The sequence below is a fragment of the Hyposmocoma kahamanoa genome, unplaced genomic scaffold, assembly GCF_003589595.1.
Source record: "Hyposmocoma kahamanoa isolate Upper Pololo Valley unplaced genomic scaffold, ASM358959v1 160, whole genome shotgun sequence".
NCBI classification, from domain to species: domain Eukaryota; kingdom Metazoa; phylum Arthropoda; class Insecta; order Lepidoptera; family Cosmopterigidae; genus Hyposmocoma; species Hyposmocoma kahamanoa.
The window spans coordinates 8,234,898-8,246,741 of NW_020653575.1; the positions used below are offsets into that span (position 1 = coordinate 8,234,898).

General features: G+C 36.8%; 2 protein-coding genes across 3 annotated transcripts in view; one reads left to right on the top strand and one right to left on the bottom strand.

Annotated features, from left to right (window-relative positions):
• LOC113240654 (2-methoxy-6-polyprenyl-1,4-benzoquinol methylase, mitochondrial) overlaps nucleotides 1–6,860 on the bottom strand; it is a 9,434-nt gene extending 2,574 nt beyond the window's left edge. Inside the window, exons 1-5 of one of the 2 annotated variants that reach the window (XM_026478009.1) lie at nucleotides 6,542–6,860; nucleotides 5,929–6,078; nucleotides 5,639–5,768; nucleotides 5,331–5,469; nucleotides 4,558–4,646 (exon numbers count right to left, since the gene is read on the bottom strand). In XM_026478009.1, the coding sequence (XP_026333794.1) occupies nucleotides 4,558–4,646; nucleotides 5,331–5,469; nucleotides 5,639–5,768; nucleotides 5,929–6,078; nucleotides 6,542–6,725 (692 nt within the window). In that variant the 5' untranslated portion in view covers nucleotides 6,726–6,860. The remainder of the gene's footprint in view (nucleotides 1–4,557; nucleotides 4,647–5,330; nucleotides 5,470–5,638; nucleotides 5,769–5,928; nucleotides 6,079–6,541) is intronic. The other variant, XM_026478011.1, reaches the window with a different exon arrangement.
• Nucleotides 6,861–7,694: 834 nt separating this feature from the next.
• Nucleotides 7,695–11,844, top strand: part of LOC113225485 (protein GUCD1) — an 8,034-nt gene continuing 3,884 nt past the window's right edge. Inside the window, exon 1 of the mRNA XM_026457805.1 lies at nucleotides 7,695–7,866. Within this exon, the coding sequence (XP_026313590.1) occupies nucleotides 7,830–7,866 (37 nt within the window). The 5' untranslated portion in view covers nucleotides 7,695–7,829. The remainder of the gene's footprint in view (nucleotides 7,867–11,844) is intronic.

Sequence of the window (11,844 nt, forward strand, 5' to 3'; positions counted from 1 at the left end):
AATAATGCTTACCTATGAAATAAAGATTATTTTGAGTTTGAGTTTGAATAATAAAATTGTTTATTGAATAACTTATTGTACAAAGGAATAACTAAAGACTAATTATGCGAATCAATGCAAAATATAACGCATATACCTGAACTAGGAGAATAATAACATCGTATTATGAATAATGTCAATATACAAATGTCAAAAATTAGACTGAATTTAGGGGTTTATCATTTTAAAAATTCGCGACACTGTATAGTATGTACATTTTATTAGTCAATAACTTGTGTTTTATTTGAAATAGCGTAAGGTTTTTCTCCGACTTTAGTACATACGGTAAATTTTTGGCGCCATTACAAAAATACTTTTCTGTGTGAAGGTGATTTTACAGGCTTTCATACGAAATTGGTCATAACGCCTTGGCTTCAGAGTACGCGTGATAACATAACCGTGGTGTCTACAACTTTGCTATGCATGTATAATATGTATGCATAAGTGTCGAGTTTAGTGCAAATGCTCTCTAATTGTGCTAATAGATAAGCAAATTACACTTGAAATCATCATACTGAATCAACTGTACTGCTCATTCGTAAAGCAGATTCCCCTGAAAGGAATGAGCAAGAAACTCTAGGGGTTGCTCTTTGTAAACATATATTTATCATTACAATACTTATTTAATTTAAATTAACATCTTAGATCGAGAATACCTGAAAGAAGCCTTCGACTTTGTTAATCATTCCAAGCTCCTACACAAGCTTGAAATATATAGCATTAGAGGAAGAGCCCTCGATTGGGTAGAAAGTTACTTGACAAATCGAACATAATTTACAGAAATAAGTGGATTTACAAAAAACAAACACAATCATATACTTTCCAAACAAACCTTCACTTAAAAACAACTAATACTGGAATTCCTCAAAGTAGCTTCCTCGGTCCTTTACTATACCTCCTTTATATTAATGACCTTCCACATGCTATTGACCATAAATGTATACAATTAGCGATTAAAAACTAACGAACAAAATGCGAAAACAACGACGTTTAACACCGACATAAATAAAGCACTGACACATATAATAAGTTGGATGGACATTAATGATCTACGCATTAATATAATCAAAACTAAATTTATGACATTTAGGTCGTATAATTCAAATCCCATACCAATTAAAATTCACTACAACACCGACACTATAGATGAAGTTAACACATTTAACTTTCTTGGATTGACAATCGATAAACATCTTAACTGGAAGGATCACATCGAAAAAATTTGTATGAGACTAAATTGATTTGTTTACGCTCTGCGAAGACTAAGGCAAATTATCTCTCTCGAGAAGCGGCGCTGACGGCCTATCACGGCTACGTTTCGTCCGTACTCAGCTACAGTTTTATACTATGGGGCAACTCAGTACATTTAGAAAGATAATGTTCAAGGTTCAGAAGAAGTGTATTCGGGCGATCTGTGGTGCGCGGTTCGATGATAGCTTCAAACCGTTGTTCAAAAAACTAAACATGCTGCCTTTGCCATGCATGTATATAAAAAACTAAACATGCTGCCTTTGCCATGCAATGTATATAAGGGGCATTTGCATATTCGTGAACACTCATCCTCAATATTTTAAAACACGTGGTGAAGTGATACAAAGGCAAACCAGAGCTAAAAGCATGAGCTTTTATACCAATCTCGATGCCATAAATTAATTTATAACAATAACTGCTTCAATATGTGCATAAAGATATCGACTCATCCGAAGAACAAAGACCGATGTGATTATATAGCGAAAAGAGAATAAATACATAATTTCGTTATTTAAAATGAGGCCTATGTAAAGGTGTTTTGAGAATTTATATATCTTATTGCGTTTCGGAAATATAAAATAGAACAACGGTCGATCTACCATCCACAGCGAAGAAGAACGAACGAAATGTACTATGTCTCGAGAACAAGTAGTCTTGCACATAGATCTTTGTTCTACGGATGAGTCGATATATGAATTTAAATTACTACACGGACCTACGTTTACATCACAATTGACAAAATGGCTTACGACACATTGCTTCTATAGTAATAAAAAATATTTAGAATTTACAAATACTAATTTATATTGATTTGAAGTGCAATTAATTTAGGAGGTCAAAATATTTAATTCAATTAATATTTGCACACCTGCTTGCAGGTTGAATTCATTGTACCTATTTTTATTTTAGATCTGTATAATTACTGTATTCTGGCAAATAAACGTTTTCTATTCTAAAGAGCTAAACGGGTCACTACCAAGGATTTTTGTCATCCAAGTACACAAAAGTTGCATAATAACTTTCAGTATAAAGTTATTGTTTCACAATACTTTTGAACCTCGTAAATGGCAAAACTTGAATATCAATGGGAGTCTTATTACAGAAGTGTATACATGAATTTGAGACTATGAAGACGACTATCAAGAACAGCTAGTTTAGTTTTGTTCCTCGTATTAATGTTATGTCTGTCACTACTTTTATTAAAAAAAATAATATTTTTCTTAACACAAATAACATTTCGAGTTCTTAGGTTTTCGCGATTGTTACACATAGGAAATGAAACTATTTTTCCAAATTTAAATTACGTATATTTGTTTTTTTTTCAAACAAACCAACGTCTCGAGCCCTTTAGTCCCATGGACCACCACAAATATACGCGATTTAAATCCGGAAAAATAGTTTCATTTCCTATAAATAACATTTTCGTAAATGTATAGTTCAAGTATAAAACAATAGTTCCTTGTGAACATATGTTTAACTGTTTTTGGGAACAACTTTTACAATGTTTAAAGATACAAGACGGTATTTTAAAATATAAAATAACTAATCACTCGTGACGTGCAAACAGTACGACGCTGTGCTTAGTACTAACGCGAGATTATATTCGCTTTTGAATTTGTATGTGCTTTGGTGGCTTCACTTTCGTGTTCGACGCTCCATCTGCCTATTGTTTTGTAATCTGAGAAGGAGCCAAACACTTTTTGTCAAATTAGAACACAATCGTCAATGCTATATAATTGATTACAAAGTTAATTTAATGAAAGAATTAATAGAAAAGTATTTGATAGTGAGTGAAAATTAGAAACGAATGCTCGGTATATAGACGCGAAACGGTAGTATTATAAAACATGTGTACAAAATAAAGGTTATTAAGATATTCTGTAACTGCAATTTCAATAAATATTTTGAACTATCAAAATTTTCAAATTTAAAATATCTTAATACAGTATTCTTTCCTTTGTGTGATGTAAATCAAATAATAACAATGAAATATTGCATATCATTTGTTTGATATCCTAATACCACTTAAGTAATAAGTAATGCAAAATAACATTTCCAGTTTGTAACAGTATTATAGAAAGCAACAGAAAAAAGTACGAAAGTTTTTTCGCTGCATCTGGCAATCTTACGCGCACATAATAAATGAAAAGCGGCTTCACTTCGTTTGTTGCGTATGCTCCATCTGCCTATTGTTTTGTAATCTGGGGTAAATTCTAAAGATAATTTCGCCCGCTGACCAGAACAACGTGTTATCATCTATATATGTCGATGCTTTCGCAGCTTCTGGCAAGCGGCCGATTTGGAGTGATCTAGAGAGTGAATATTAAAATCGCCACAGAATCCTTTGGTCAACCTATCATGCAGATTGTTATAAAATATTTCAATACATTTTGATTCGTTTTTCGGAAGTTTATATAGAACTATAAAATTATGATCATTTAGTTCAACCTCACAGCGTTTAATCATGTTTGCAACACTAAATTTGGAAGCCGCATCGATTATTTTATAACTAAAATCATATTTTATGAGAATAGATGCACCTCCATTTATTTCGAGTAAAGTAAGAACCAAGTCTGTAATTGGAAATATTTAGGAATTTTATATTTTATACCTTCATGTTGTGTTCTGTAATACACACGACATCTACAGATTTATTGCTGTTCATGAATAAAATTCATCTAGCTCTAATATAAGCAGGTCTGACTTAGTTGTCCGTCAATATTTTATTGTAAAACATTTATGCTATTAGTCACGAAATAAACTGTCACCATTTGCGTTATCAATGTCACTAGTGTCTCTTGAACTCTCAGATTATTTGTAATCTGACCTTGAACTATTCTTCTTTCCTATCAGGCCTTGTCGTAGTTATTGCCCTTTTCTTTAAATAATTATTGTTAATGTCTGTAACTAAACTAAATATGTTGATCATTTATCACAATTGTCATTCCTGTGTTGTTTAATATTCCTGACCATTTCACAATCACAAACATCTTAAAGTCATAAGTGATATTACGATTAAAATCCAAAATTCATGCATACCTGTGTTATCACGTCCATGTATAACAAGTTGTCAAAAATTTCTCTAAATACTATGTATCACTTATTTGCAATAAGATCCGTTCAATATATTTTTTGAACTTCAAATCTGTGTTTTCTCAATTTCACCGATTTTTAGTTACGACACCGTTTTCCGTTTCAAGTGCGTCATGTTATTCATATGCACACTAATAATAATGCATATGCACTTGTTAGCTGGTAAGTACTGACCACTGTAACGTGTCGTTGGGCAGCTGACTGAACTCCAGACACATGAAGCGACCGCCCGGCATCAACACGCGGTACGCTTCCTCTAGCACCTAGCAATCCGAGATTATAGGTTCAGTTTACATTGCCGCGGAACGGAATGGAAGCGAATTTTTATAACGAAATTATACTGTTAATTTAGCAACGTAGAATCCAAATACGAGCCAAAAAAGGTAGTCCAAGACTCAATTTACATTAGCACTTAACGGAATTGTTTTTGAATTAGCACTTGAGAATTTTCGCGATTGTGCCTTGAGGTTGTAGTCTAGGTGTTCAGTCTAGATTTTTACATGACTAAGATGGTGGACATAGATATTGTTTTTTTTTTGCAAATTTATGAGGTTCATGATTTATAGAAATGAAAACTTTTTGAACAATATGAAATATTTTGGCAGTTTTATACCTTTATATTTTGTTTCATAGGCGCTTGACGCCGCACTGCGTCTCCGTTCGCGCCATTTCCCGCAGAAACGCTCGAGGACAGCTACGGGTATTCCCGCGAATGTCCGAGAATTCTCCGAAAGTTGTTTGTCCATTGCACAGTTGACATTAAATTCATTATGCTATGTACAATTTATTTCGGTCCGCGGCAATGTAAATTGAGCCTAAGACAATTACAATACTTTTGTTATGTTCGACATTTCATCCTGGAATGTGTTGATTTAGCTGAAATATTGGTTTTTAACTGTTCAGTCATACTTTTTTTCAGCTACTCACTCAAGTCAATAGAGTGTAACCTTGTCAACATGTGTGCAGTTGCGAACGCCGAACGCGATGGTGTAGGCGGTGTACGTTTCATCGGGCACCGAGAGCTTCTCGGCGTCACTGCACAACCAGTTCATGTCAACACCAGTCTTCTCCGAAGTTAATCCATGTCTGAACAAATAATTGCATTATTTTTATCATAACAATTGCCAAAAGTCTAAACTAACCATCAAAAACACGGGACTGTCAATCTGGATTGAATTCTTAGATATTTAGATTTGAGGATTTTTTTATCACTTTTACATCTACTTTATCAATCTATAGTTAATAAAGGTTTTACTTGTTCGCTCGTGCCTTGCCGACGTCGAGCATGGCCTGGTTAATATCGCACACGGTGACGCTGCTACGCTTGCCCTCCGGCGCGGCGCCCAAATTCCGTAGGTAGTTGACGTACCTGAACGATATGTCGCCTAAAACATGGATAAAATGAAATAGGAGCCGAAATCACCCTTGGGAAGTTCCTTACTCTTCTTCAACTAGATATCTCATACAAGAGTAGGTGTATTTCATACAAATTACAAACATAAATCAGATGAGTCATCTGAAGTATTGTATATAGTGTTCCATTACCAGTGCCGCCGGCAACATCGATGAGGCGCGTGCCATGCGTAGGCGCCAGGCGCTGCATGAAGAAGTCTTTCCACACGCGGTGGATGCCAAACGACATAGCGTCGTTCATCACGTCATACTTCTCTGCCACCGTCTCGAACACATCATGTACTGTACAACAAATGCTACACAATATATACATAATTCCAAATAATTTTATACAGTACTCTGAAAGGAAAAAAAGCAAACTAATAGCAGTTGATTTAGTTGATGACAAATGAATGGACAAACATAATGGCACGTCGTGACCAATAATAGGATTAATATATGTAGATATTATATTGGTTAGGAATGAGTATAATTCTGTATAAGTGTAGTAAACAGTAATCTTTCTGTAGAGGCAACTAAATATAGACTGTTATTAGGTAAATAAATGACATGACGACCTGGAACATTCATAAATATAGACTATTTCCAAATATGTGAAACGGAATACAATGTAAGTAATGTGTGTAGAAATAAAAATGATTTAGTATTAAATGTACGTTTCCAAAACATAACCTCCAAAAGTACGTATGATAATAGTACTACAGGACAGCCTTTATAAACATGACAAATAATAGCATCATCAAACCTTTCTTCCATTTTTCCTCTTCGTGGACAGTCTGAAATCCGAAATGCGTCTGTTTAGGTCTCTCGCGCGTAGCCGCCACTGACGGCGACTCTCGCTCTTGGGTGTTATACGCGCGGACCCTGGAGATGCATTGCAATGGTCTCCGAGTTGTTATTAATTTTAAAATTGGTTTTCGTAGTGCCATATTTCTTTTAAAATTAATAAAATTTACATCGCAATGTTTACGTAGGGATGAATTGATAAATACGAGTATGTACTCGATATTTTTGTTTTGATACCGAGTACTTTTAGTATCGAATCCCTCCTTTCGATTTTTACTGGGTATCGGAAGAAAAATACTGGTACCTATCGAATCTAAACGCGCACGCGTAAATATTTAACCTTAATCCCACTTCCCAGGAAAAGATCATCTTTTTTTCCAAATTATTTTTCTTTCCATTTTCACCGTTTTACAAACTCAAACCGCAAAGAACCAGTAAAAATGTATGTCTATCTTCTTTGGTCATTTTTGAATGAATGGTACTACATATATCTCAACGAATGAGCGAAGTTCACAAAGAGAAATGGCGAGTTCTTATGTAGTTTTGGGGATTTTTGTATTTCAGTTTTAATACAATTTAATGTTTAGTTTAGGTATTATTTCGAAAAGTTCGAAGTAATCGATTATCAAACTCTCGATTGATTAGCGGAATTATCGATTTAGCTATAATACTTTAAAAAAAAACCTGTATTTGTATAATGTGCAATGCGTGCTTGTTAAAAGCTTATTACTTTTTTTTGTTATTATGGCGCCGGCAAAATCTAAAGTGTGGACATATTTTACATATCCCAAAAAGTATCGATACTTTTGAAGCACTCATATGATTAGTACAAGATACAGAAATTAGTATCGCATGGCGAATTGTTTACTTCTCATTTGAGTTGGTATCGATACTTTGGTGGTATCGGAACATCCCTATGTTTACAGCCTATATATATATATATATATATAGTTGCCCACTGCCCACAATTTGAAATGTCAAAATCAATTGTTTCTCTTCTGCGTTTCGTTGTGCCATTGAATTTCAACAAGCTGCTACGAAATTCAAACTGGCAAATGAATCAAAACGCATTTGACGTTTTGCTTGATTTTGCTATACTTTTTAAAAGGAAAACAAATTGATAAAACTCGAAAAATGAATCATTTTCCTGAAACCCCGATAAGATATGTCAATACATATCAATATACATCCGCTACTTAGCACATATTTTTTCCCAATCATTTTATAAGAATAATAGGCCTGCAACAATGTCTTCGGAAAATACATCAAAACAAACAGGATTCCGTAAGTTTATTTAATTACAAATGCCTTCTTAATTGCATGCTATGGATGCGTTGAGGAAACTTGTCAAAATAAAAGATTTAGAACTGCATTTATCATCCGATACGATTTACGTACTACTTGACACTAAAAATGTCTGTTTTGTACCTACAAGCTTTTTATGTGTGCTTTGGTAATTTACAAAGTTTTAATGATAAATATTATTAAGTACATTTAGCGTATCAACGGTTATCATACACTCTTATATTGTATATGTTCTCAAGATACGCCAACAGTTCTGCTACATCAAAATTTAAAATTTAATACGTAAGCTTGTACTCTATCACATAGTACTCCCACAATACTAAATACTGTGAATAAAATATCCAAATTAACTTAATATAAAAAGAACACAGTAATATTGAATTTATTAACTGGTATCATTCACACAGTCTCATCCACATACAAACAAACAATTGTCCACTCATTACATATGCACCTTCCTCACAATACCACACACACCATTGACATGACCAAGCCAGTTACACACAAACATACATACATATGTACCTACCCGAATAGGTATACAAGTGCAGCAAGACAACCGCTGATGATTTATGGATAGTCATGTTGGTTTTCTATTGGATGCACAACTTGTTAGTTCCATCACTTAATAGCATTAGAAAAAAATCCCATTCAAATTTGGTAGTGTATGGCAAAACAACATAATTTATGTGGCATTGTATTAAAAGTTTTGATTGATTTTTATTTGTAATAAAAAAACAAATCCTATTTTATGGGAACCAAGAAGAAAAGTCGATTCTGGCAAAATTCTAAAAGGACAACACTACTATGTAAAAAGAAGAAATTATATGCACAAATCTATGCTCATGTATTATTATTATTTCATTATTATTAGGCTTCATTCATGGACTATGTAGCCACTCATCACTGTGACCATTGACTGTTCTATTGTGGTCGCCAGTGGTCGGAATTGAGGGAGTTAATTTGCCTAAAGTATGAATGACAAAACGGGCATGTCCATTCAGGCCATGCCCCTTTTGTCATCAATAGGTACATAAGTAGCTACCTATGTAAACCCAACTACAATATCATTTTTTGAGATAATGATTTGTAGTAAATACTTACTTGGTACTTGGTGCAACGGGCTGGTATCCGCAACTCGACGACAAGGCGCCTATTTTGCGTGTGGTGGGGGCAGGGTCCTACACGTGCCACCCAAGCTCCTTCAGGAATCTCAGCTGCCTCCTTGGTTTGCTGAAGACTTCGGGGAACGACCTTGGCCCTCCAAGGTACTTCGCCCTGTAGTTGGCTACGCTGGAGCACTGTAGTAGAATGTGCACAGCCATTTCCTCCCCCTCCAAGCACACTCTGCATAGAGGGCTGTCTGTGACACCTAAATTGGAAAGGTGTTCATCATCCGTTAGGGCGGCAGTTAGAGTGCGAAGCTCTTGCTTTTTAAGTTTAATTAATATTCGAGATAGACTGGCATTGAGCGTTGGGAGTGCTTCCCTCGCCTGTCTACAAACCATAAAGGTGGTCCATGCATTATTATGTAAAGATTTTGTACCTTTGTGTATAGTTGTTCTGGACCATTGATAGGGGAGGGACACAGCGTCCGTCTCCGGCCCTTTTCTGGCTAGTTCATCTGCTGCGTCATTACCAGGTGAGCCGCTGTGTCCTTTAATCCACTGTAGAGTTACATGGTTTTGTATACATACCTCTATGAGTGCATGACGTAAATGAGCCCTGAGTTTATGTCATAGCTGTTCTGTGCTTGAAGCACTGACATACTGTCAGAGAGTATTTGAATGGAGTAATTCTTTACTCTTCTCGCTATGATTGCTTTTGCCACCAATTTGATGCCCATGCATTCAGCCTGGAATACTGTGTTGTGGTCACCAAGCGGTGTTGATATCCTGATATTGAGGTCTTCTGAGAATACCCCAGCACCTGTTCCTGCTTTTGTTTTAGATCCATCAGTGAAGACTCTGACCTCTCTGGGGTTCAGTCCTTCGTTGGGATCTTCAAACAATTGTATCTTGTATTGTATCGTGTGTTTTTTGTCCAAGATGTATTGTTTTGGGATCCTATCCACAACCGCCTCCAGTAGCGGTTCCTCATTGACAGTCTTATAAAGAATTTCTGTATGTGGGGTCCTCATGTGCTTCCAAAGGCCGGCTCTGTTTAGACGCACTGCTGTTGACGCCGCTTCCTGTCTGATGAACAGTGGGAGGGATCGCAGGTCCAGCTTCGCTTCGAGGGCCGCAGTTGGAGTTGTCCTCATGCAGCCGGTCGTCGCCATGCAAGCGAGTCTTTGGAATTTGTCCAGCTTGTCGGTTGCGGTCGTCAGTTTGTGTCGTGGCCAACATACTATCGCGCCGTAACTGATCATGGGTCTTATCACCGCTGTGTAGAGCCATAGTGTTATCTTGGGTGAAAGTCCCCCTTGTTTACCTACCCTTCTATGGCACTGCCAGAAGGTGATAGTAGGTTTTTTAATTTTGTTGTCCAGATGTTTGTTCCAGTTCAACTTGTTGTCCAGTATTACTCCCAAGTACTTAAGTTTGGTTGATAGCTGTAGTTCTGTACTGAAGAGTTTGGGTAGTCGGTAGTTACCTAGTAGTCGTTTGTTTGTAAACATTACTAGTTCCGTCTTTGTTGGGTGTACCGATAGTTCGTATGCTCTGCACCATCTTTCCACAATTCGGAGAGCAGCTTGTGTAATGTCGCAGAGTATATTGGCATAATTTCCTGTTACCATTATAGCTATGTCATCAGAATATCCTACTATATAGAAATGTTCTTTGTTTAGTTTAATGATGAGGTCATTTACGACCATATTCCCCAGCAGAGGCGACAATACCCCTCGTTGAGGGCTTCTTCTTCGCTACTATGGCCCATGGGGTCTCATTTGCTGTTGTTTTTATTGTTCTGTGTTTCAGCATGTTGCTAATCCAGCTAATTAGCACTTCATCTACTTCGTGTCTTCTCAGTGCTGATTGTAAGCTGGAGAAGTTTGTTTTATCGAAGTCTCCTTCAATATTTATAAAGGTGCCTAGGCAGATTGCTTTGTCTTTAAGGGCCACTTCTATCTTGCCCACAACGGCATGTAGGGCCGATTCAGTGGATTTGCCTTGGCTGTATGCATGTTGGTTTCCGTGTAATGGTATATTCTTAAGCGCTCCATCCCTCAGCTCTCTGTCACATAACCTTTCTAATGTCTTCAAGAAGAACGATGTGAGGCTGATTGGTCTGAAGGACTTTGCGTCAGTGTAGTCGGGTTTTCCTGGTTTCGGTATAAATATGAGTTTTACCTCTCGCCAGCTGACATAGCTGAATGCTAGACAGGCCCGAAAGATGTTGACAAGGTGCTGGACCAGTGTGTCCCCGCCCCATTGTAGGAGTGCGGGGAATACTCCATCTTGGCCCGGAGCTTTGTACGGTTCAAAGGAGTTTACTGCCCATTTTGTTTTTTCGTATATTACTACTTGTTCAGCGTATCGCCAGTTGTGGATCGATGTGATGTAATTCATTTCTTTGCACCTATCGTCTTGGAACCTACATCCTGGGAAATGTACTTCCAGTAGGGTTCTTTCCGTTTCCGCAGGGGAAGTTGTGTATGTGTTGTCTATTTTGCGTATTGAACCTAGCTCAGTTGAATTTGAGTTGTCTAGGATTTTCCTTATTCTGTTTGCTTGCTTGATGTTCCCGCAGTAGCAGTGCTCCTGAACCGTATGCGCTTTTTTAGTTTGGATTTGGCCGCCTTGTAGTTTTCCCAGTCCTCATCGGCGCATGTGTTCATTGCTCTATTGAAGCGTCTCCTTACCCTTCTTCGTAGCCTCTCAAGCTCAGGCTCCCACCAGTGTTGGCCTTGTCGCGGGGCTTAGTCAATCAGTGGGCATGCGGATTTATAGCTGTTCAATAATTATAATAATAATTTAATGTCTCCTAAACAATTTGGTTTCACTCGGGGTCGCT